This window comes from Adiantum capillus-veneris, chromosome 19, assembly GCF_014529385.1.
Source record: "Adiantum capillus-veneris isolate H3 chromosome 19, ASM1452938v2, whole genome shotgun sequence".
Classification (NCBI taxonomy): domain Eukaryota; kingdom Viridiplantae; phylum Streptophyta; class Polypodiopsida; order Polypodiales; family Pteridaceae; genus Adiantum; species Adiantum capillus-veneris.
In genome coordinates, this window is record NC_140949.1 from 82,367,261 (window position 1) to 82,394,164 (window position 26,904).

The 26,904-nt window shown below is 41.8% G+C and overlaps 1 protein-coding gene and 2 pseudogenes across 1 annotated transcript; all 3 read right to left on the reverse strand.

The window, feature by feature from the left end:
* Positions 1-2,073: 2,073 nt before the first annotated feature.
* On the reverse strand, positions 2,074-2,996 carry LOC147434336 (uncharacterized). The gene has a single exon (XM_086489925.1). It carries the CDS (start codon positions 2,761-2,763, stop codon positions 2,398-2,400), a length of 366 nt encoding a protein of 121 aa, XP_086346051.1. The 5' UTR covers positions 2,764-2,996; the 3' UTR covers positions 2,074-2,397.
* A 14,301-nt stretch (positions 2,997-17,297) lies between these two features.
* On the reverse strand, positions 17,298-20,557 carry LOC147434337 (uncharacterized; annotated as a pseudogene).
* Positions 20,558-21,329: 772 nt separating this feature from the next.
* Positions 21,330-22,409, reverse strand: LOC147434338 (uncharacterized; annotated as a pseudogene).
* Between the last annotated feature and the right edge of the window lie 4,495 nt (positions 22,410-26,904).

Sequence of the window (26,904 nt, forward strand, 5' to 3'; positions counted from 1 at the left end):
CCTAGTAACCCATAGAAGCAATTGGAATAAAAATACGACAATATATGTAAGAGAAAGAAGTAGATAAAACTTGTAGATACATAGACACCGTGTCATACGCTTAGCAAAGTTCTTCTTATTGATCAACTTATCAATACAGATTACAAAAGCGACATCAATGTTTATAGTTTGATCAAAGTTCATAGTTTGGTCAAAGTTTGAGATTTGATCCTTGGCTGAAAGTGATTCTTGACTTTGCCTTAAGTAATTGACATCAAAAGTGATAGATACAAACTATAAAATTGCAGCCCCAATTGAATGAAAATAGCTTATAATTATAATTTAATAATCAGATTTACAAGTTATGTGGACAAACTAGAGAAAATAAATTTTGTAGATACACCTCAATAGCTCTATGGATTGACTAGGATGAACTATAGGTTTTCTTACTTATCTACTTTTGTAGATATTCTCTTGCTAGAAGACACCCTTGTGTCTTTTGTCCAAAATTAATGAGAAGTTGAACAACTTTGCTATATAGAAAATCATTCCTATGTTTGTGAGCTTCTCCTTAACTTATTTTAACCTTTTAGTGTATAATTTTTATGATGCCTCTTATGTTAGTATACACTTAACTCCCACCTCTAAGCATGCGTCCCACTTTGTTAAATGGTGCACATTTATAAGGTTCCCATTATGAGAAGAAATCATTAGTGCATGCATCTTTGATGTGATTCTAGATTAAATAATGATGTGATCGTTGTTGTGAGCATGATGGTAGTGAGCTAATTTAGGTGCTCAACTTGGAGAATCTTCCTTGGATTATTCCCTCGGATGCTACATCATGTGTATAGTCTATATACTAGCAAACTACCAATTGATATTGGCTAGTGCAGTCGATCAATGGTCTATGAGAAGGGTGGTGAGTGCTCATAGCCGATGGCCATGAGAGGTGCACGTCTTCAATGTCACCCGAGCCACCCAATATGCTGCATATACGAGCCTATCTTTCTTGACTACTAACACTATGTATAGAGCTCATTTCCATGAGCCAAGGCATCCAATGTTGTGGTATCTAGCCCCCACTATTTTTACATCCTCTTAGCTTTGTTTTCAATGTTGACATATACGCTTGAGAGGGAATGGGTGGGAAATGCCATCACATATATTGTATCGAGTTGGTACTCAATTTTTTTATTCACTACAAGTATATCTCTACTCCCCTTTACTACAAGATCCTACTTGTTGTTTTTATTCTCTTCAAGTATTTATGTACTTTCCTTTACTAAAGATCCTACTTGTTATTTTATCCTAGATCTTCAAATTTCTTCGTTTTACACCAAGAAATTTGGCCATTCTCCTATGAATGTATCACCTATTGTACAAATTTAGTTACTGAGCATGTGAAGTACTGCTCTCGTTTTAAGCTAGATTATCTAGTGATATTTTCATGCTCTCTACAATTGTCTCTCAATTAATTTAACTAGTTGAAAAACACTATATGTGTCATAGTGACTTGGAGGTCTAGATGCACCTGATGATCGAGTGAACTTGCATGGCTCAATGGAGCTTCCATGTAAATGAGAGAAGTATAGAGAGTGAACAAAGATGGATAAAGTAAGTGATGTACAAGACAGGGACCATAGGCGTAAAGAGAGGTCATGCTATCATCTTAGCTTGTAGATCTGCATCATGGTTGATTGTCCTTGTCTACTAGCATAAGCCATATCTCTCAACAAAGGCCCCAAGATAATGCTCTTAACCAAGATTGCTTGTCCTTGTCTATTAGTGTAAACTAGAGCTCTCAACCAGGGCCCCATGATAATGCTATTACTTCCTACCCACTCACACCCCACCAAATAATTGGGCATTTGTTACCCTAATGGTCCCTTCTCATATGTGTACAAGTGCCATTATACATTGAATTAATCTCCATACAACTAATTGTGCTTGACGAACTAATGCTTGATGTGATAATAGTCAAAGTTAAACTTATCATAGAATAGAATAACTACTCCTCCATCAGAGGTTGCATAGAGAAAACACTCAAGTTCAAGATTCATACATCAAATGAGATGCCACGAGTGTGCTATGTATAGAGCATTGCTTATTAGAAAGTGAAAAAAATGGATATTCAAGTGCAAAATACTAAAGGGACAGAAGGTCGATCAGAAGGGTCACAATGTTGTTCAAAAAGAAGGGAGACGGTTGGTAGATAGCTTGTAAGGCGAGGGTAGAAGGTGAATTAAGTAGGAGTAGTCGCATGGAGTTGACAACTAGATAGGCTACCTGACTAGAGATTGTGAGGTTGACCCTAGAAAAATGCCCAGATGGACCATGAAGATCATAGTAAAAGCGACTCCTTAGTGAGGCCTTACTAAAAGGAAGGGAAGGTGGCCTACAGGTGACCGTACCGTGTCATTTCCAAAGGAAGACGCCGATGGCATATTGCTTCTTCTCCAGGAGAGTGCCCATGACGGGGAGGCCATACTCTTCGAGAAGGCGGTCGAGCTGCCACTCGGGCATGCTGTCATAGTGGGCTTTGGAGAAGGAGGGGTAGTGCAGCGGCATCTGGAAGGCGCATGGCACCTCGGGCTTCTTAAAAGAGGAGCTGTACGCCAGCTGCGGGCTCCTCTGCATTTGCTGCAATGACGATGAAGCGGGCGATGAGGGCACTACTAAAGACGAGCTGGATGCGCTCCACTGATAGTCCCTTGGTGCCTTTTCATCGGGCTGCATGTTTGGCAATGATGACCTCTCAAGGGCGGCTCTCACTCTCTCCATTACGTATATTCTCTCTCTCTCTCTCTCTCTCAACTCGTACTCTCACCTTCAAGCTAGTGCAGCGAGCCTGCAGTTCGCCCTCTTAGCAGCCGATCCCCACATGTATTTATGGTCTCTCTCTCTCTCTCTCTCTCTCTCTCTCTCTCTCTCTCTCTGAAATGACGTTCTGGTCGAGCACGCCCTGATCTTCGTGGTCGCTTGTCCTTGCATATTACTGGAACTCGGCCAGGTCCTTGTGTCGACGCTGCTGCTCCTAATCCCTACCTACCCATTCCTCACTCCTAATCCCTGCCGGTTCTGGTCGAGCACGCCCTGATCTTCGTGGTCGCTTGTCCTTGCATATTACTGGAACTCGGCCAGGTCCTTGTGTCGACGTCGCTGCTGCTCCTAATCCCTACCTACCCATCCCCATTCCTTCCTTGTAACGGCTTCAGGTCTACTCTCACAATAAGCAACGCCCCCCGGGTATCCATCCATTCAATAAGCCATTTGGCCGAAAACAGGGCGGTGGATGGCCCACACTGGACAAAATCGAGGTGTTCATGTTCATGGGAGAGTTGCTGAGTGATAAAAGGTGCTACCATGGCATCTACAAGTGCAACTTACTTTTGCCACTATTGTGATTTATAGTGCTTCTCTGTATATGTACAACTCCCTGGTTTGGGTGAGAGAGAGTCATTCACCCCACCAACTTGATGAACAAAGACTGCACATGTGCCCCCCCCCACCCCTTCTCTCTCTCTCTCTCTCTCTCTCTCTCTCTCTCTCTCTCTCTCTTCCTTCTCATATACACACACACACATGTATGTGAAGACATGCATGTAAAGACATTGAATTATTTCGAAATATGCAAGGAATTATATTAGAAAGATCAAGGAATCGTTTCATCTGACCGAGCTCCGTCTCGTGAATAAGTAATCAAAATATTGTGGAAAAGGGCGATACTATGCACTCCAGCTAGCGATCCCAGTTTTCCTCTAACTAGAGCTCAATTAGAGCATAGACACTCCTAGGGAAAGTGGGAGAAGTGATGGAGGGTAGAGTCTAGAGACATTGTACCACTCACTAAGACACATGAGGCCCATAGTGGGGATTATTGAGATCAGTACATGGATATGTGCAGAAGTCTTTACACAAGAAGTGTGTACATCTCAACATTTCTAAAGGATTGGGTAGGATGGCCATCCCCTACACATGAGATATTCCGGGGGATGATAGAGGTTATGACGAGAGAACTACGGGGCATCTTGATGTGGTTAACGCACAACTACATTAGGGAAAAACATCTACATTACTCTATGCTACATCACTCTCTCCAGGTCAAAGTTTGCAATAGCGAGAGGAAGGGTAGGGGAGAGAATTTCATTAGATGAGGAGGCGGAAGAGGAGGGGAACATCCTCTCAATGTACACATGCCTTGGAGAGGGAAACTTGGACTACTCTATCCTCCTCGTGGAGGTCTTGCTCATGGGAGACTATAACTACCTAAAACTACTAATACCACCAGAACACCATTGATAGGAAAAAACCCTAAACCACCAAAGGAGAAACCAAAATAGTACCAAAAGCTACCGTTAGAAACAAAAGCATGACAAATACACCCAAGACAAAACCAAACATAACCAAAACTACCTTGTTAGGTCCATAGGTGATGGCATGTATAGGTGGTACTACTTTCGGTACATTTTGGTGGTACCACCAATAGCCCCCTAATAGCCCATAGGAGGAGGCAACTTGACTATTTTTCAAATTTAAAAATGGAGAGAGAGGGAAAATATTTTCTTAAGGTTATTAAGTTATTATAAAAGCATGCAAGATGTATATATTCGGATGATTACAGTCCACACGCATGGCCTCCCATACTTTTAAAAGTGCATTAATGTAATGTTGTGGCCCTCGCCAATCTCTTCAACGCCGTCCTCTGCACAACTAAGGTTAAGCCTTGAGTCTCTTCTTGCATTGCTTTCAGACTCAGATTCTTGCATCAGACCCTACGCTTTGCTACTTTGCCTCTGTGTTCTTAGCACAATCTTTCTATCATATTCACTGCATGTAGAGATGAGCACTCCCTCCAAGAGGATAACACCCTGCAGCAGGTCCAAGAGAGCAATCGACTAGCCTACAAAGTCTGCTCAAATGACTCCTTCCCTCGTGCCGAAATCTGCACCTACAGATTATGAATCTCTCTCTAAAAGTGGCCCTCTTACGGATAAGTCTACTCGAAAAGGTAATGTACTACCTCACCGGTACCTTATCTATATGCAATGCATGTACTTCATGCATGTTAGAGTCATTTCTATGCACATGTAGGTCAGTTTTGGTGCCACAAAACTAACCTTCTCCGTGGCGGAATCTTCAGAGTTCATAACATTGTTACATTTTTTCTTCTCAACTCATGACAAAGTTTGCTAGGGGGTTTGCCTATGAGAACTGTGCTATTGCCAAAGCACCTCTTGAAGGCCACAAGATTGCATGGGTAGCTGATACTGGAATGACATTGGAGAATGTGAAGCCGCGAAAGTGGGGCCTGCTTAGAAAGGGGATGATGTTCAAGTTTGATTACGGTGTGTCTATACCGAGACAAAGGGATTTTTGTGTAGACTCTATGGAGCTACTGTGTCCAACCTCCTGTCGAAGAATTTTGAGGTCTAGCCAAGCTCGTCTACACAGAGTGGGTTGAGAGAACTGCAGATGACTTTGATTGCCAAGCCAATAAATTTGAAGACAAGGTCGCCTCCTCTAAGGGCACCTTGGTTGAGAAGTGTGATTTATGGATTCGTAATGAAGGCAGCCACAATGCTTGTGCTCCAATCATTGTGGAGACGAAGCGGCTAAGAGCAAATCTACGGGCAGTGAATGGCAGCCCCAATAGAGAATGCAACTCTTGTCCTCCAAAAAGAAGCTAAGATTGGATCACTCACAAGGGTGATGAGCCTATGAAGCAGGAAGTCATTGTTGTGCACATACAGTTTACCAATTACATGAATTTTCATCAATAGTTAAGCACTTGGAAGTGCTTCTAATCACGTTAAAGCAATTCGAAGCACACTTCTAAACACTTTGAAAAGACTCAAAGTTCTAAGAAGTGCTTTAAAGAGCTTATTAAATCTTGCAAGAACTTCTAAGCACTTGAGGGGATATTTAATTGCTCTAAATTTCGTAACAAGGGCACTTGGAAGCACACTTGTAAACACTTTGAAAACTCTCAAAGTGCTAATAAGTGTTTCAAAGTGCCCTAAGGCTCTTATAAGTGCTTCAAAGTGCTTATTAAATCTTGTAAGCACTTGAGGGCGCATTTAACTGCTCTAAAGTGCTTCTGAGTGCTTAAAAGGGAATTTTGAAGCACTTTGAGGCACCCTAAACACTTTGAAAAGCCTCGTAGTGCTTAGAAGTGTTTCAAAATGCCTCAAAGTGCTAAGAAGTGATTCAAAGTGCTTATTAAATCTTGCAAGGACTTCTAAGAACTTGAGGGCACTTTCAACTACTCTCAAGTGATTCAAAGTGCCCTTGTTAAGCACTTTAGTACTGAAAGATGCCATAAAATGCTTGGAAGTGCTAGAATCTAAGTGGTTTATGAGGGTTTTTATCTATATTCAAGCACTTTGAAGCATTTGCAAACACTTCCAAGAAATTTTAAGAACTTTGAAAACTCCTAGAAGTGCTAAAAAGTTCTTGAAGGTGCTTCAAAGTGCTCAAAAGTGCTAGAATCTAAGTGATTTACTTGGATTTTTATCAGTATTCATGCACTCTAAAGCACTTCCATGCACTTTGAAGCATTTCTAAGTACTTCAAAGTGCTGTGAAGTGCAATTGTGCTTCGAATTACTTAGATGTGCTCAAGAGTGCTTCATGGTTGATTATGCAATCCATAATTATCCTCTTTATTTTCATTTTTTACAGCATTAGGAGAAATATGAACCTTGCATGGGCTATGTAAGGAATCCTAATTTTTAGGGATTAAGGCTAATGTTGTGTAGGGTTAAGGGGACAAGGGCATTCAAAAAGCTAGTTTTGAGTAGACTTTTCTAGCCTTTTTTTAGACACATGTAGGATGTGGACCTAAGAGGTCACTTTCTCTCTCTAGCTTTTGGAAAGTGAAGGGAGTAAAGGGGTGTGGCCACATCAGCAAAAACGTGGGTCACTAAGAGCCAAAATTTGACTTTTTTTCAAAAAAGTTATTTTTACTTATTTTTGACTTAAAATTCCCTCCCAACATATATACACATCAAAAAATCATTTTTTGACATTTTTTTAAACCTACAAACACTAAAAGTCCACTTTTTCAAAAAAAAATCCCCCCCCAAAAAAAACCTTTGTTCTTTCCTCCTCCTTCCTCCTCTCTCCCTCTCCTCTCCCTCCCTACCCCCTTTTCTCCTCCTCCTCCTCTCTCTCTCCCTCTCCCCCCTCTGCCCCCTTCTCTCCTCCCATGTTCCTCTCCTCTCTCTCCCTACCCCCTTCTCTCCTCCTCCTCCCCTCTCTCTCCCTCTCCCCCTCTGCCCCTTCTCTCCTCCCATGTTCCTCCCTCTCCCTCCCCCCTCTTTCTTTTCATTCTTTGCTTCCTCACGCAACAACTACCATGGTGCTCACGGACATCACAAATCGTATCCCTCCACCACCATGTACTCCGCACAACAAAAGTGTACATATTGCTTGTCCACGGTGTTTGCACCGAAGGCCGCACGTGAGGGTGAGCAGAGGTCATCGCAAGATTGTCAGACTGTCGGTGAGACGAATGTGTATGGTTCTTCAATATCTTGGGAGGGGAGAAGTAGGCTTGTTAGGCTATTGCAATTGGTTGTGTATGGGTGCAGGTGCTTCTTTGCATTCGTGGATGCACGAATGTCAAGCTCTTCAGCTCAAAACAGTGGCATTACAAGAAACAGTGGGTGCAGGTTAGAGAGGTCAAATGTCACCACTTTTCCTCTAAAACAGCCTTCTTTGTTACATCTTGTAGGTAGGTGCTTCAAATCCATCCTTATTAGAGGTGGGTAATCTCATCCTAATGCAAGAATGGCTCAAGGAACTAGCATAACATGAAGCTTTTACGGTGGCACAAAGCTCTCCTCAAGCAATGTGGCTCCCACTACACCAAAAATCACTATGCTAACATGGAGAGATCCCTAATAGGACAATACAACAACTTTTCATCAGCAGCACACCCTTTCCTAACATGAGGGCACCCCCACCAGAGATATTTTTATATGATAGGTCACCCCTTGAGCATACCATGTCATGGAATGGATGTAAGAACTATGACTGCACTACCCCTTGGAAGTTGTTCACGAATGTATGTTTATCAAAGTTAATGAGAAGAAGTTTGGACTTTTTTGTTTGTTGATGTGTAAGAGCACTCTTGGTCTACCATATTTTAGGCTGTTTGATAAGTTAAATAAGATTTGTAGTCATTTAAAGTATCATTTTCTTTTGTAAGATTGTACATGAGAAGACATGATAAAGTACAAGAGATCTTGACGGAATAAACCTCGATGAGATTCCCACCATGCACTTGTGACACCATACCTCTCCTTGAACCCTTTGACTTCTATCGTTGTGGGGAGTCCAATGGGGGGCTATTTTCAAATTTTTAGCATAACTTTTTTTGAAGGAAATTTTGGTTATTCTAAAGTTTAATACACAGTCTAGGAGTTCATTCTGATTGTTTTTCTTCAGTTTCAAATTTTGACCGAGTACACTCCTTGGAAGCCACTTTTGAAGGTGTTAGGGTGAGATTTTGGGAAAGTTTTGTATGTAGGAAATACAGTCCTTAACACAATAAAAAACAATGGTTCTTTGAGTATTTTCAGATTCCATGGTTTTAATGCTCGTTGGAGCCCGTAGATTAAGAAAAAAGTAAAAAATGTATGTTTTATATTATTTTTAAATAAATTGTCAACTTGCACATTGATTTTTGGAGAATGCGAGCAAGATATGATTTTTTCTCATCACATGATGGTCAAAGAACGCGATGAGATGAACAAATTTATGTGAGACAAGCCCAGACAGATTCGGAGCCGATTGAAATCTAGAAGCCGTTGAAAACAACCGAAAAAATCAACACTTACCAAAAAAAAAAAAAAAAACCTAACACTTGAATCATGGCCATGCATCAAAAATATGCTCACACGGTGAAGGAGGTGCTTCAAAGCTATGGAAATCAGTATAAAATGCAAGCAATAGCGTTGGAGGCTATTCAAGAAGTTGTAGAGGCTCACATCATTTCAGATGACTTTGCAATGACAAAATGATTAAGAGTTGTGTCTACTGTCTCCATAGTGATTTGGCTTTTGGGTTTATCCATGTGTTTTAAGTTAAGTGGTTTTGGCCATGAAGAGTTAAATTTAAATCAAATATTAACATTTTTGTCATCCTAAGGGGCAAACAAAGCTAGAAAATGCAAAAAAAAGGGTGGCCACAAGGGCGCGCAGATGGCCCATCCAGCAGTTTTGGATGGCTCATCTGCGCGCCCTTGTGGCCACCCTTTTTTTTTGCATTTTCTAGCTTTGTTTGCCCCTTAGGATAGCAAAAATGTTAATAGCTGATGAAACCAGATGTTTATGTAGCATGAGACTAGATTTTTATATTAAACAATGTGATTTGGCCTTTTGGTGCAGGGAACTAGTAAGTTGAGTTGAAGGAAGGCATAATGTGCTTAAAAAGTAAAATTTTACATTCATCTCATCTTTTCCAAGGTCCTGGAGTGCAACAATAGCCTAATTATGCAAAAAAAAGGGTGGCCACAAGGGCGCGCAGATGGCCCATCCAACAGTTTTGGATGGCTCACCTGCGCGCCCTTGTGGCCACCCTTTTTTTTGCATTATATGGCCTTGTCTGCCCCTTATAATAGCAAGAATGTTAATATTTGATGAAACCAGATGTTTATGCAACATGAGACTAGATTTTTATACTGTCCAATGTGATTTTCCCTTTTGGTGCAGGGAACTAGTAAGTTGAGTTGAAGGAAGGCATAATGTGCTTGAAAAGTTCAATTTTAGGTTCATCTCATCTTTTCGAGGGTTCTGGAGTGCAGCAATAGCCTAATTATACAAAAAAAGGGTGGCCACAAGGGCCCACATATGGCCCATCCAGCAGTTTTGGATGGCTCACTATGCGCACTTGTGGCCACCCCTTTTTTTGCATTATATGGCCTTGTCTGCACCCCAGGATACCAATTTTTTTTAGATTAAGTGAAAGCAAATCTTTATGCAACATGACAGTACAAATTCCACTTCTTTTCACTCAGATGTAATTAGAGCTCCCCCCCCCCCCCCCCCTTTCTTTGTGTTCAAAGATCCGGAGCATTCACTATGTAAAATTTTCCTATATCATGTGCGTTCACTAGAATGGATTAAAAGTACCCCTTATAGGCCTTATCTACACATGTTTCTGCAACTTTACAAGAATATAAAATCCCTTCTGTTGAACACATGTGCTATGTTACATATACTTTAGTGAACTCCCCATGTCAACGGCCTCACAAATCCTGTGCACTAAACATTAAACACTAGAAATCGACCAAACAAGGAGCCAATTTTTACTTCCTTGTGTCCACCTAGTGTTCTTGTGAAACATTGCTAATGATATATACTCAACATCCCCAAATGAGGACATCTTGACAAAGTTTATGATCCACTTTAATAAGAATAACCATTAATGATTAAACTGAAATCAAAATATTGCTTGAATTTCTTCAAGGTGGAGTGATTAAGACTTGCGACTTGAATCATCGTACAGGCAAATCAAAATATCCATAAAAGTAAACAATATTTCTCAGATCTGTATGAAACTTCAGTAATCTAAATTAAATACTCTCACTCAATGCGACACCATTTAACAAAAAAACATATTTATATTGCATTTATAGAGGAATCCAGCCTCATGAAAAATAATTACAAATGGAGACAATGTTGTTGCTGTTAGGCTTATCTTACAAGTATTTGTCTTCCTCATCTAGAGATTCATATACACTTGAGTATTTGTGTGTCTATGACACTAGGGAAGATAGTAGTACTATATGGATGGCTTCTATGAGAGCTCCTAGAGAGTCCCTATTGGTTCAAGATTCTAAAAAACACCTACTATTCTTATCAAAATCTTTTAACATGGTAGTGAAAGGTTCCTCAAGGAACAAAAATAGAGTGATTTCCATCTCTGCACATGGTTGCTTGGTCATGTCCTCTTAAAACAAGTTGAATCTGTAAGTAAACAAAAGATTATGTGAGCACAAAGTTATAAAGTACAAAATGATATCATTCCAATTATCTAATGACAATTATACGAAGAATAAATTACAAGAAAAATCTTTGACGACTCTCCATAGAAAACACAGCTTACTTACATTGTGAGACTCAAATCACATGCTACACAACTATAGATGGCGCACCAAAGTCATCAACAAAATAGCACCACCCAGTGTTATGAGTAAGCTACAAGAGTAGTTTTCTTACCATTCTATCTTTATGTTGGAGATGAACCCTTGCAATGCCCACGCGATATTCACACCTCCTATTGTTGTGGTATGCAACTCATGTGAGCTCATACTTTTGCCACCTTCGGGAGTAGAGGTTTCCATGTAGTGTGAGTGAATGAAAGTAGAAGGAGTAGAATCTTGTTTCATGTTGTAATGGAGATGAGAGAAGGGAGAGGAGCTAGCTTGGTGTGAAACTATGTGGCGGGTAAGGGGAAGAGATGGAGGAGGAGCTTGCTTGGTGCTACAATGGAGGTGGGAGAAAGCTAGCAGAGAGATAATGATGGACTATAGGGGGTGCATGTGGTTGTTGCAGCAATGGAGAGCTTGGAAAAAGGTTTGTAAAGAGAGAAAAACACTTTTTAGCTATAGAATAGGTTTGGAAACACTTTGGAGGGTGAAAATGATATTTTGATTTGTTTTTTTAAAAAATCAATTTTTTGGATTTTTTAGTGCATGTTTTTAACTTTTGAAGGTCAAAAATACTTTTTTGACCATGAAATAGGTTTGGGGACCTTTTAAGGAGGGAAAACTTGAAATTTGAAATTTTTTGAAAATTTGAAATTTTTAGTGTATTTTTAAATCCGGGCCAAAAAGTGGGGGAAAAGAGGTCAAAGTGGTCCCCCCCCTCTTTCCCCTAGCCACCTCCCTTACCTTCTCACTAGGTAAGAGACAATTAAGAGGTGTAAGGCTACCTTGTCCCCCTACTTTTTTGAGGGTATAGAGTGTGTCCACCACCCTCTTCCTATTGGCTGACCTCTAATTAACCTTAATCCCAAAGCGCCCCTAGAGAGTTCATATTTTTCCTAATGGACAATAGTTCAAGAAATGGAGAGGGTGCATTGTGATCTTAAAAGGGAGGCCTCTTTCATGAAGGAAGCCTGCAACTTTGTGAAGTGAGAGGACAGGGCTCTGCTAGTGCCTACCCCACCATCCAAGACTATGTTTGGTGCTCATATCGTGATAATTGGAGGGAATTGTGTGGCACGTGGACAAGTTCTATCGGGCCAACATGCAGTTGGGGTTTTTCACCTATCGTGTGGCCACAAGTACCATCCCTTGTGCTTTTCAATTGTCTGTGTGACTGAGCTTAAATGCATTGTACTCGACTACCAATGGGAGATATCTGCTCTGTAAAATGATGGGCACAAGAAAATGTGTATCAAGAGCCCGTAGGTAAGTTGGTGATTTCATAGAACAGGAACGAAGCTACTTTGGTATGTATACAAAACGTCTCCATTGTGCGAGGTGAGCGAGTGGTGACTGACTAGGGTTGTCACCCAAGCGCTTCCACATCATTCACACATGATGCAGATGAGCTCTTTGGCTTGGATGCCATGCTAAGGAATTACATGAACTTATAAGACTCTACCCAAGGTTAGGTTTCTTTTTGTCTACAGGTTATCCGTGCATTTGTGATCCATGGTTAGAGAGATCATTATGATCATCATTACTGCATGCTCTTCTCACATGCTTTATTATGGAAAATCAAGGTATTGATATCGGGAAGGGCGAGGCTGCTGCTGTTGGAAATGTTTCTCCCATGGAAACTGAAGAGCCTATTCATTGTAAAGGTGTGAGCTTTTTCCTAGAGTACTAGAGTATGATTCAAGGAGAGGAAAGTGGATTTATCCCACATGCAGTGGTGCAAGTGTATAGAGCTACTTAAAGTTTGTTTCATAAATGAATAAACACAAGTCTTTTCTGCATTACATCTCTCTTGCTTTTGGTGAGCTTGTGATGGCTTAGCACATACTCAAGATCGTGTTTATGAGTCCAAATTAATTGATCTTAATTCACTTGAGTGATAATATATCCAACACCCACTCACTTATGTGCACGATGTTTCTCTTTCATCCACCCTAGCTAGCACAATCCCATTCCCATCAAGTGGTTTTAAAGCTACGGTGTGTTAGCTAGGATTGTTTTTATGCTTTTGTGTGTTAGTGTTTAGAATTTTTCAATTAGCACTCTCTAATCTCTACATTAGCATAATAATCCCAATCCCTAATCACCACTCGGGCAATAGCATGCTCCACTTCCCTTTGGTGATGAGGTGAAGAGGAACTTCCATTTAGCATTGATTGTGTATTCATTTTTTTGTATTTTCATGCTCATTTTCAGCTTTCTTAATCGCTTCACAACTCTCGTTGAAGCGACCACTAGCTAGTGTAACATATGTGTGTGCAAAGTGCTTTATGACACCTTTCCATAGAGCCATCAATTCCTTAAATCCCACCTCATTTGGCTATCCTATTAAGCTCTAGAGAATCCCTTCTTCTTCAGCATACTACAAACTACTCAATTCTTAAAATCAAGACCATTAAATTCCTTTAATTCTGCCCCTAATTTTTCTTAGGTGTGTGAGACTATTAGAGTGTGTTTTAGTGGTCGAAACCACACTGAAAAGCGAGTCAAAGACCGTGCCCCAATTTGAGCTCGGCAAGTCGGTAGCCTTTAGAGAGAGTCAAAGCGGGTCTTGATCAAGGGAATTTGGTAGCTTTGTGGTGATTTAAAAGCCACCGAGAGTCGGTGACAGTAGGTCTCTCAAGCCTTACGACAGCTCTACACCTTCGCGCCCTTATCTCTCGGCTCACCTACTCATTGAGTTTCGCTCATCATCGAAGCAGGGACTATATCTCAATCGATGGTGCACGACCCCTCCTCTTCACCGGGCTTGCGCAAGGAGTTGTCAACTCTAGGCGGTGGGGCCCAACAACAACGTGACTAGGTGCAGATTGGGCATTGAGTTGGTGGGTATCGGTGTTTGATAGAAATAGACGCCCATGCCATATGATCTATCTATCTATATAAATGTGTGGGAAGGGAGGCCCTTTAAAGGTTAATTGGGCACCTATATATATATATATAGGTGCCCAATTAACCTTTAAAGGGCCTCCCTTCCCACACATTTAGCCCCCTTCCAAAGCTACGCCCTACAACAACCCAACATCTTCGGCTCAAGTTCCCACAAGGAGCAACAACCCAAAATAAAGAGGGAGGAAGAAGAAGAAGAAGGAAGAAAGGAGGATTCGTTTCAAGACTAGAATAATACATTTTCCCTAATTGTTGAAAGAAAGGGCAACCTTGAAATTCTCTCGGTTTTAGGTCAAATTTTAAAGATTTTTCGAGTAATTGCACGTAATTTTTTTTGGATTTCTTAAAGGCAAGTCATTGAGCTTTTCAACAAGCATTCAAAGGACTTTGTGAAGAGATTATTCACTCAAAGTGAAGAGGAGCTTCACAAAAAAGATCTTTCTCTCTCTCTCTCTCTCTCTCTCTCTCTCTCTCTCTCTCTCGCATTAAAACTTTAATTTTGCAACCAAGCATAACAAATTTTTGCAATGCACATAATTATCTGCATTTTTTGGGATGAATTTAATTAGTCGTTCTTGCGTAAAGAGGTAGACACTGGCTAGGAGAGTCTCCTAGGCTAAGATCCCTCTATTAGCGCAATGAAAGAAAAGGGGATTGAGAAATTTAACTAGGAGGGCTTTCATACTTGGCAAACCAAGTTGAAAGGCTACCCGGGGAGGTCACTTAGTGTAACATTCATATATCACGTGCATTCGAGACCCCTATTAAAAACCCCTATGTACCAAAAAATCCTCATTCTCTTACACCCCTCCGTAAATTTCATATAAGATTATGTATCCCTAATTGTACATATATTTTTTGTGGGATGAATTAATAATAACTCCCCTTCATTAAAAGTTAGTTTTTTTCTTAAAATGCACTTGAAAGGGTCACAAAACATAATAACACAAACCTTTATGACACATTATCCACATTCAAATCTAAAAGCTTTAAAAATATCGATCCAAATGATCATGTTAAGACTTTTGTCAAGAACTTTGAAAATTTCCTTGTAATTAGATAGTTGTAGTACGGACACAGAGTGACAAGAATGTTGTGTTGTGTTGTGGTTAGCTTGGTCTTTTAGGGATTCTTTTGTATGTCTTTTGGTGAGAGAGAGAGAGAGAGAGAGAGAGAGAGAGAGAGAGAGAGAGAGATGAAATCTGATACTTAGCAAATGCAAGAGGCTGACCTAATAGACCAAAAAAGTTAAGATAGTGGCATATCTTCCAATAAGGCACATTGCCACATTCCTTAAAGTTGCACATATATGTGATAGCATGCTCAAAAAGATCAACCATGCAAGCATAGTGCTCATCCAATATGTTGCCATGATGTTGCCTGATTCTATCAAGAAGGATTTGGCCCTCATCCACTAGACCCTAGTAACTACATCCATTGAGCACACTAGCAAAAGTAATTGCTATGGGGGAAGTGATTTTGCTCAACCAACCCTTGTTCAACACATCCTTATAAGTACATTCCAAGATGCTTAGTTTAGCAAGAAACCTCGCCTTGTATCTAATGAAACAAGTAAATCTTGCTTCACCATAACTTTGTGGGCATGGTTTTTATCAATGCGTCCCAAGTAATGACATCCTAGATAGGAAGATCATCAAGAATGTGTTTTCTTTAAAGAGGACGTGCCATTTGGGATACATGTCAACCAAGGTAGCACCAAGCTAGAAATGGTTCTACGGTAACCCATAACTAGCAGTTTCATGATGTTATATAAGTGAAAGGCCTTCAAGGTGCATGCATATGTAGCAACACGACTCGTGAACAGAGGTGGAAACAATTCAGAGCTTCTTTACCACAACAATGTTGCACATATCCTAGACAATATGCGCTCCAAATTTTGGGAAAATCTTGCAATCAACAGCATGTTCCGAGAGACAACATCCCTGACAATCAAGAAAGTTTTCAAGAACTTTTCCAGCTTATGCAAAGACATCACATTTGTCGTACACGTCGACCCAAATCATTGCCAATGCGAGACATGTCTCTATAACAGCCCCCTAACTAGGAATCTCTTGTCGATTATTTCTCTCAGCCATGTGACCCTCTTGTGGGCATTGACTTCCCAATTGCTGAAAACAACCACCAAAAGCTTGCTACCAACATGTTCAAAGATATGATGTTTCATACAAGAGTGGAGTCCTCTTCATAATGTGTAGTATAATTCAACTGACTAATACCCAATCTTGCCAAAGACAATGTCTCATGCCATGCAACAGGGATTCAAGGTGCACGAAAAGGATAGGTGACAAAAGGAATGCCCTCACTTTGCATATACTGACAACAACTTAGAGTTTATTAGAGCTTGCTTGCCATAGCTATTTTGAGCATAATCTGTAATCAACATGCTCCAAGTGAGACTACTCCAGATTGGAAGCTCATGACACACTTAAAGCTAATTAGAGCTTGTTGCCACGACTATTTTAAGCATAATCTGTAATCAACATGCTCCAAGTGAGACGATTATTCCAAATTGGAACCTCATGAATCACTCCTTGTGCTTTTCTAGGATGCCACATATGGTATACAAGTCAACCAAAGCAACGTCAAGCAAGTCATGTTCTCCAATCCAAGCCAAAACAGTCCATTGGCTGGCCTTTTCTAGGCCTATCCTCCCATAAGTCCATGCCAAGAGACTTCATTCTATCCACCCATCCACCCCATCTAAAACACGCACACTCAAGAGCATGAACACACAGCAGCACACATGTAGAAGCATATACACATGTTTGTGTGGGATGACATTATCTAGGCAAGACAAAGAGACTCATTAAATCCAACGCTAAAGTTTCCCTTAAAAGCACCAGCACAAGAAAATCACCTATAAAGATGTAATCGCGTGTATTACTCTCCGAAGAACTTTACTTGTACCTTCTATAGAGATACTAGAGCGAGAGAAGGAGTAGCTCCGGAACAAGAATAAAAGATACCAGACACAGAAGGATCAGCTCCAGAAGAAGAATAAAAGGAGGAAGAAACGTTCACAGTGACAGAAGCAACCATGGACCGGGTTGCATGGAGTTGAGATAGAAATATCAAGGCAAAAGGACGATTCAATTGAAAGAGTGGTGCCACTCATAAAGCCCAATATGTAGATCTTTGCCACCAGGCCCATAGATAACAGCCACAAGCTTCTTCACCACAGCCATGTCACGCATAACTTAGAAAACACGCGTTGCAAGGGACTACATGCTTTTTCACTGCTCCAGCTCCACTTCTTCACAAACGATGGTTAGGCCAAGCATGTCTACATCAAGCTCATCAGCATCCACATCAAGAACTTTTAAACAACTTCCATCAAAGATGGAAATATCTGAGAGTTGGTCAAATAGCATCTACTAAAAATGTTCGAGATCTTCTTCACCACAGCCATGTCGTACATATCCTAGAAAAAATGCGCTCCAAATGACTACATTCTGCACCAAGTACTCGAGATAAAGTAGCTAATTTTGCTATTCACTGGTAAATCCTTTCCTCCAAAATAGAGCTCCACAGTTTTCACTGCCCCCAACTCCACTTCTTCACAAACAGAGGTGAGGCCAAGCGCATACAAGATGGGAACGTCTGAGAGCTAGCTCAATTAGCATCAGGTGGAAAAATTCGAGAGCTTCTTTACCACAACCATGTCACACATATCCTAGAAAAAACGCGCTCCGAAACCATATGAGATAAATTGCAATCAAAAAGCACATTGAAACGGCGCAGATAGGCATGTATAAAAGCATAGCTTTGAATGACTCTATATCAATCCATTCCAAAATGTAATGAAGAAAAAAGTAGTTCAATCAGCTCCTCCTTGTGACTCAAACTCCTGCAAATGAAATCAGATCATAGCCATGGGAATATAATACTATAGTTTTTACAATTACATATACTAAAGCTCACCGACCAAGACAAATAGTAAAGCACACCTTGCCTATCCCTAGTGGTCTCTCAAAAAATCATTGAAGATGCTCACCATATCCAGATTTGTCAAGTCATATGTAAAGCACCTAGTCCCTTTAGTTTTTGTATACCATCCGAGCTGAACCTCAACCCCCGAAGGTCTATCCAAAAGGATGAATCCTCTCTTGTATTCTACACATGCACCACCAACCATTCTCCTCATCTTTTGAACTCGTCCCAAGTACCATTTGCTTTCAAATTTTTCTTCTTGCCTCCGGAGGTTCTTGGCTTGCAGCCTGACCTTGTCACCTTCCCATGCATGGTCTGTTCTTGAAAGAACACGGCACAATCAGAACCAATACAAAATAATTTTTCACCTATCCTTGCATGATTCCTTTCTTCTTCTTTGGCATAGTACACTCCTTGTCGTACTCTTGTAAGTCTATCTTTAGAGAGTGTTGGGTTGCTATTGAGTTGACTCACTAGTGTAGACTTGAATAGAAACTTGTTGTCTTCGACTTTGACAACAGGACTTGTCTCTTCTTCCTCATCTAGAACAGAGTCAATAATATTCCTGACCTCACTTGTAGCAGCATCTTCATCTAGAAATACTTCCAGATCCATGGAAGTAGGATATTCTTCATCTGTGTCCGAGTCTTGCAGATTTGAGTATGCATATGCATCAAACACTCTAATTGACCAAGGCTGGAACCACCATTTTTGGTCTTCTTTTCCTTTTGGCCTCACGTGCAAGTGAGCGAAAATTTTATGGGCACTTTCCAATCCTCTTTGTGAAGCAACAATGACCTTTTCATTGGTTGAAACACATGTGTAATCACCAAGTTGCCTCTTGCATGCCTTCTATGAGATTTAACTGCCTCCATATGTGCTCTTTCTTCTTGTGAGCTCTTGTGAATGCCACACCATCATCTTTGCATTCAAAATGTGCAAGCCTATTCAAGATTCCTATCATTGTATCATGTCCATCAAGCTGTAAGTACGCTCTTGGCCAACCATGCTCCCAACTTTGCTGAACAATATTCCAGCTGCATCTGAGCCGATGAGATGCAGAGGACACCTGAAGTTTGAGTGAAAGTCTCTAAAATATTTGATAAGAAAAACCACAAAGTGGCATGAGATTTGTACATCCAAAAATGTCTCTTTACTGATAAAATTTGTTGAGAGTGTATATTTTGGATGGTGTTGTATCCAAGATCTCCAAATCTGGAAGAAAAAATTCACTTTGGCTGCTAAATGGACTCTCACTCCCAAGTTCAAGTGATGAGATAAAAAGATGTCAATGTATTCTCCACCAATTTCAAGATAGGCACGTGTCCCTATCATACTACGCTCTCGTCTATGTTGTTCACTGTTTGCTAGCTCTCCCAAACACTATTACACTTGTCTGCTACTATTGCACTTGTCTGCTATATATTCTTTGAGTTGCCGCCCAATTTTGGCGATCCTCTCGCTTGATATCCACTTCCTTCAGCATCTGCTTGTCAGCAGGAAAAGAATCATACACAATGGTGACATGATTCAAGATTGTCCAGACATCACCAAGAGCTAGCTGCCGCTTTGGCTTATCGAGAACATTGACAGGCTTCTTTCCATTGTGTACAAAGTCCTAATCATGCATACCCAAAACATCTCCATCCTTCATTTTGGTTGAAAGAGGCCACCCATCCTATTCGATCTGGAATCTAGTGCCATTCTTATGAACATAATCAGCCAGCATCAATGCTCTTCGACGACTATTGCCATCAGAGGCATGTCTAATAATCGGGCCAATTGTAGGCTTTAGCTTCTCATCCCACAAGCTCGAGATTTCAGCCCATTGCTTGTGAACATAATGTGCATCAAATCGGTTGCAAGTGGAATGAGCCACCGAAACAAGTCGTGATAGGGCTTCATGAAGTGGGTTTGCCACAAAAACATGTGCATAACCACCGATGACATGATTCTCAAATGATTTGATAATCATCTCATAGCCAGCCTTCCCAACTCCAACTTTGATCAAGTTTGAAGTTTCACATTCATGGTCCTCAACTTTGTGTCCATCAAATCCAACGAGGGTGTCATCTTTTGGATTCCACCTGCATTTACATGTTGAAAACATTAGTAAATGAGGCTTCTATTTCAAGCTCAAAGAACCCTTTATTCCAAGGTTTTGACTTTACCTTATTCTCTTCTTTATGACGGTCTCATCCTCTACCAAACTGAAAGGAACGAGGGTGTCATCTTTTGGATTCCACCTGCATTTACATGTTGAAAACATTAGTAAATGAGGCTTCTATTTCAAGCTCAAAGAACCCTTTATTCCAAGGTTTTGACTTTACCTTATTCTCTTCTTTATGACGGTCTCATCCTCTACCAAACTGAAAGGAACAAGTGACATAATTCCATGCTTTTCTTTCTCCTTTTGATAGATTTCAGCAATGGCATCAAACATGTGACCTTGAATGGCTGGCAAGAATTGTGTGGCAAGTCTATGACCTCTCTTTGTTGTTGAATGTGAAGGGCATGTAAGGTTGCTGGCAAGGAAATCATGTAACCTTGGTCCACCCCACATCTTTGCAACTTCAAACAAAGCCTTTGTATTTGCACTATATCTTTTTACTTCCTTTGCCCTTAGCATATTTTGGGCCACATCTTGAAGGAAGTCCCATAGAGCATGCTTACCACCAAACTTCCCTAGCATATGGGCTTCTATTATGTTGTTACAAAATCTCTTTATGTCCTTTATATTGATAGACTCCATATTTGATTCCCTTGATGTGCGTAATCGCACAGAAAGAATAGTAACCTGTGACTTTGCCCACCAAAGTTAAAAGGTGAGATCTCTTGCATGCTTTTTAGAAGAAGAGTTGCTTGTCTCAGCTCTTTTCTAGTGAGATAGTCTAGTCTCCTTCCATAATCAATTCTTCTACTACCTCTCTTTTTTGACGCCATTTTCTCTTTATACAACCTCATTCCAAAATCTGGAAGCTTAGGTATGCCCTTGCAATGGTCACATGAAAAGCCTTCAAAGGGAAGCCCACTACTAGAAACACGTGGGCAACTAATGTGACGAACGCAACCATCTATGAAAAAAATAGAATTTCCATCACGAAAGGTTGCCTTTGTGGAAGGCTGTGCAAACCAAAGCTTACCGCCACATTGATCATCTAACAAAGGCTTCAAACTAACACTCTTTTTGTTGACTTTGATGTCATGGATCCACGAACCCCAGCATAAAAGTTTCAAACTTAAGACTGAACTCTCACTTTCTACATGGTTACCTAAAGAAAAAGAGGCATCACCTTGATTTGAACTTCCAGGCTTTGTAGAAACCACAAACTTGTTCAAAGAAGTTTTCTTTGGATCATGCTCTTTGTTCTTACGAGGACGTCCACGTAATCCTGTGTGAGCGTTGGGCTGACTTTATGCTCCTCCTTCAAGAGTGCCTTTGTGTGCAAGATTGACTTTGTGTGCTCGGTAAGTAGAGTAGACAAGTCTGACCGTGGAGGGCACAAACGCAGCCACGTGTCATCATGCTTGCATCTCACACGAACAAAACTTTTGTCTTTAAAGTCGTGCAATGTGGTTATAACAATTTCAAAGTCCCAACCTGCATGCAATGGAGATGCATACAGCTAAAATAAGAAGATCAATCAATGATCTTGTCACATTCAAGTAAACAAGAGATGCTGATTACCTTCATTTACCGCCATCAAAGAATTCAGCTTCTCTATTGCAACCTCAATTTGTTCTTCATCATCTTGTTGTTGCCCAGCCGGTACACCTTGTGTGGCATCTTTTCTAAGTCCACGAAATGCCAAATATTTTTTCTCATGTCTATCAGTCTCCAAGATATGGGTCCTCATGAAATTGGAAAGACAATTATAAGCAACATGCTTTCCTTCAACTAAACCTTTCCGATCCCATACAAACATCCACATTCATAACAACAAATTCGTACTTGCGACTGCCCATTGAAGTATTCACTATGGAGTTCAAACCTGTCATCCCTTGAGACGTTCAATTATTTCAGTTTTCCTCTTATTCTAGTGCAGTCATTTTTCCACTGCTCAAGAACGGTTGCACTTAGTAATGTGCTTGCAAGTCTAGTAGTGAGATCTCTTGGACGATCCTCTTTCTCTTCAGCAATGTCACCTAAGCAGTCTCTTGAGTGATTTCAACACTCCTTTTGATGCGAACTTGAACCTTATTGCTGAGTGTCCATCGCTCTTCTTGTTGTTTCTTTAAAATATAGTTCTCCTCAATGAAGTCAAAGCATCCAGCCACAATCTAATCTCATCTCCCTCAATTTTCTCATGAACCTTGGCAAAGGTGGGATCACCTTTATCAAATTTTAGTCTTACAAGACCAAGATCTTCATCATTATCATCATTTTTAACCTGGATTTTGAAGAACGATTCCATTTAACTAGCAATCTAAGTGTGTGACCGAGTTGTGGATGGTATTGCACAAGAACCCTCTTTAGGTATAAATATCACCATTAGAGAAGCTACAAAAGAGTACAATCATATAAGAGAAAAAGTGAAAGTTATAAAATCAAAATTTCAAGCCACAACTCTTAAATGTATGCAATTAGTGTATATGTTGTATGTGTGTGTGTGTGTGTGTTGCACACGCATATGCATGGGGGCAAGAGTGTGCACATGTAGGCATGCTCATTTGCAAGCAAGTTGCAAACAACAACAACATTCTTGAGCAAGAGGAGATGCATGAGAAATAAATCATTTAGAAACAGAAGAATGTCTTACCTTGAAAGTGCTCACAACTCCATAGACCAAGAGAGCATGCTCTCTTTGCCGCAAGATTGCTGTGATTTTACTGTCTGCTAAAAAACTTTATGCTAAGTTGAAGCTGCATAGATAACCGGGCTATGCGGTCAACCTTTCTACAAATGCTCCCTAGAGGTGCTGCAAGATTTTTGCTGCAAGCTATGGAGAGAATGTAACAAAGACGTTTGATTTGTGTGCATATCTAGCAAACATGTATACACAGCAATGGAGGTGTCTTTGTGTATCTCGCATCTAGCCTACATGTGGACTACCCTGTGCATACAAACCGCTTTCGCACCTTACAGGCAATGCGTGTCCCATCTGCAACAATAGAACCCCGGGCTCTAAAAGTGGAGTGCCCCTCGATCTGTCAAAGGGAAGGGAGGACCTCATCCCAAAGTGGGAATGAAGTGCGTCGAGATGTGAGCAGGCTCTGAAAGTAGGGATCAAAGCGTTAGAGCTTGAAGAGCAGTAACCCTGCCATCCTAGCTGAGATCGTGTCGCCTCCGGCTTGGACAAGGTCGTCCCATAACTCCCGCATGCGGTAGGTCAACCCAGCAAGAGAGTTGAAATCTTTGAACTAGAGGGTGAAGAGCTCTCTCCCGCATGCGGTAGGTCAACCCAACAAGAGAGTTGAAATATTTGAACTAGAGGGTGTAGAGCTCCCGCTCAAGTGTGATCTGACGGGCAAAGTATTTCTCCTCAAACTGATCAAGGATGGCATGCTCCTGAGTGGACACCTCCTTCGTGATGCGATCCGAAAGGTTCATCATAAGAAAGGTGAAAACTCGTGTGTCTCAATCTCCCCACTCATCGATTTGGTCTTGAGTGACGGATCTAAAGCCATAGAAGTCGATAGCGATTTGGCCAATCTCAATTTGGCTGGAGATCTAAAGTCGTAGAATGGATACCGAGGCAAGAAGCAAATAACACAAGAGATAGGTGGCTGCCCGTACGGAAAACACAGATACGAGGGGATGAAAACTGCTATAAAACAGAAAATTCAGTGTGCTCTTAGGTCCTAGATCGGTAGTAGAACTTGCAGATAGAGTCCTTCAAAGGATCCTCCGTTACTTAGCCTTTGAATAGACTTTAAAAAAAAAAACAGCACCTTAAGAGTGTCCAAAAATGCCAATAACATGTGGATACGTCCCAAATGTTGAGATCTTCTGGCTCCGGGCAATAGAGAGTGCTCCAGATGTTGAAAACGCAAGGGGTTCCAGCAGCTGAAAAGCACCACAAACAAAAACCCACATCCAAGGAAGGGCTACTGATGGCGATGGGAGGCCAAGGGGGAGGGGGCTTTCTGTAAGAGAGTAGAGGGATGCTGGCTGCCCCCAAAAAATGCAGGAATCTCCAAAAACGCAAGGAGAGGGGGGGGGGGGGGGGGGGGGGGGGGGGGGGGACGATGGAAGGCTGAGAGTTTCTCACGATGAAAGTTGTCGCCAATGACCAGCAAAACCTCAACAAGCTCTGGGCTGCACTCCTGATACCATGTGGGAGTGAGTAATGGAGCAAGAGAGAGAGAGCGATGGAGGCACACATAGAAACGCTAGCACAACAAGGAGGAGCGATCCCAGCAAACGCTAGAGAGAGTGAGAGTGTAAAGTGCGAAAACGGTTTGTCTGCTCAAGATAGTCTACCTTCCCAAGGACCCTACTGATGATCATGCCCCTGGCCTAATGTACAAAGCCTGATGATTACAAATAAGTGACCCTGGCAGCATATTTATGGGTTGCAAACAGCTGGTCGGGGCTGAACTGACACAACTGGGGTTTTATGATTATTTCTACGACTCGCTTTTATCAGGCATTAATGGCCTGGTCCAAATCCAAACAATGTTTAGCTGATTTTCTAGGTAATGCTTGCATGGAAATGGGATCTAAAATGGGGTAGAGGATATGTACATGTCACCAACATGGTGCAAATGCCATCCCTTGGACTAAACTTGAAGATGGGATCCAGGTTTTGAATTCTTGTCCTGATTTGGAGTCTGTCTCCAACACTCTTCTTGTGAATGGATGATTCCTATGCATGGTGGTTCCTGGGATGATGAAAACATTGTTGGCCATGTTGCTTGGACTGATTGATCCATTCCACCAATCTATTGAACCTCCCTCCATTGTGGGCTTGAATGATGTCCCACCAGTCAGCTCTTTGATAGAAAGACTAGATTGTCTATTGACCTCGAACCGCGATCTCCAATGGGTGATTTATGAATGATCTGGACTCTTTGACACCTTAGCACAACAGATAGTCCAGAAGCTCTAATACCAATGTAAGGTGCGGAAGCGGTTTGTCTGCTTAGGATAGTCTACCTTTAGGGGTTAGTTCCAAACACAAAGCTGAATACTGAAAACGCAAGTACACACACACACACACACACACACACACACACACACACAGAACGCTGGAGTTATTTGCTAATTTATTTGATGGATTACAAACCTACATGCTATGCATAATGCAATGGCCCTAAGGACCCTACTGGTGATCACAGTGGTGTAGCCAAAGTTGGTCCAAGCCGGAAAGTGGTCTATGTCGGGCACAGGTTGCGGGCAGATGTAGTGCAGAAGGCTAAGCAAGGTGCCAAGGTCCTGGGCAGTCAAAGGGTAGCGGAAGTGTATGCCCAATGCGGTTTTTTAACGCCAAAAGGCTCAAGATAGGTCCATATGGGATAGCAAATGAAGGTTACCAAAATGCCAAATCAGTGCTCTAGAATGTAGTGTTCAGTGTGCTCTAGAAGCCAATCCACACAGTTCGTCAAACGGAGCCCTGATGCTCAAGATATTGCAGTTCAAAGATAGAGTGTGTAGCAAATCCCCGACGGACAGGGAAACGAGGGCCAGGTGGCCCATGCAGGTGTTAGTGGATGCATGTGTAGAGCTTGAATTATGGGGCATGCCTACCTTTTTGGATTGCCAATCGGAGCTCGGGATAGCAAGTTATGATCAGTTGAAGATTTTTTGGGGGCCAGGTTTGAGCCCACTTGCCCGCATTGGAGGATACGCCATCTGGTGTTTTCTAGAGCTTGCCAGGTGTTTGGTGGATGGTGTGCACTATGTGGGGCTAGTCGAAGCCGATGGCATGTGGATCACAATCCATAGCGCGGAGATATACACCTCCAAAATTGACAGTTTGTGGCGAACGTGAAGGGCCAGATGTTTTTTCCAGTTTGGGGTGCTCTGTCCAGGGCCATGACGAAGTCGATTTGTAGGGTCGGTGGATCTTCACCGGATGACCATGGGACCCTTGAGCATCGGATGACAATTGATCAAGCAGGTTAAAAAAAAAGTGAAGATTTTGGTGAAAAAATGAGGATCTTTTTGTGGGCTTAAGGGGCCATTTGAGTGGCAGCTACCACGTGGCAGGCGGGCATAAATCCCATATGCAAGGAAGAAGCGTGGACGGTCGGGCTATATGAGCCAGAGGGCACCCTCATTTGGCGTATGAAGCGAGAGGAGAGAGAGCTCCCCCTCTCATTGACTATGGAGTCCGCGATGCTCGGTGCTATGCTTGGCGTGAGGAAGCCCATGGGCGCAAGCAGTTGGTGGTTTTGGCTGGCATTGGGCGGCACCGGTGGTGTGTTGGCATGGGAAGCCAGTGGGTGGTCGGCGGTCGTTGTTCCCAGTGGCAACGTGGCGGGGCCATAAGGGAATGTGCCCGTGGCTCTTGGGGCCCAACAATTTTTGAAGGGAGCCCCCCCCAAATAGCGACATTGCTAATGCCATGGGGTAGGGGAGGTTTCATATGAATGTGAGAGAGAGGAAAGAACCCGGGTAAATCAGGGCGAGGCCAGTGAGGGGTTAAGTGCCAAGGGGGCAGTCCCACTAACGAGAGAGTAAGAGAGGGTGAAGCCAAACAAGGGCAAGCAAACGCCGGGGCACGGCGGGACCAAAAGAGGAGGAGGAGAGAGAAATAGAGAGAGAGGAGGCTAGTTGGGAATAGGTCAACGGAGTAAAAATAAAAAATTTCCTAGGGGCAATAGCGAAATCGCTAATCCCCCTCCCTCCCCCCCCCCCAAGTGCAAAAGAGAGAAATTGAGCAGATGAAGCAAGGCAGCTACTTCTTCGAAAAGATGCCAAAATTGGGATGAGAGATGGTCAAATGTGAGGGCAGTTTTCAAAAT

Coding starts and splice junctions, on each gene's coding strand:
- LOC147434336 (XM_086489925.1), bottom strand. CDS start 2,763: ATGGAGAGAGTGAGAGCCGCCCTTGAGAGGTCATCATTGCCAAACATG.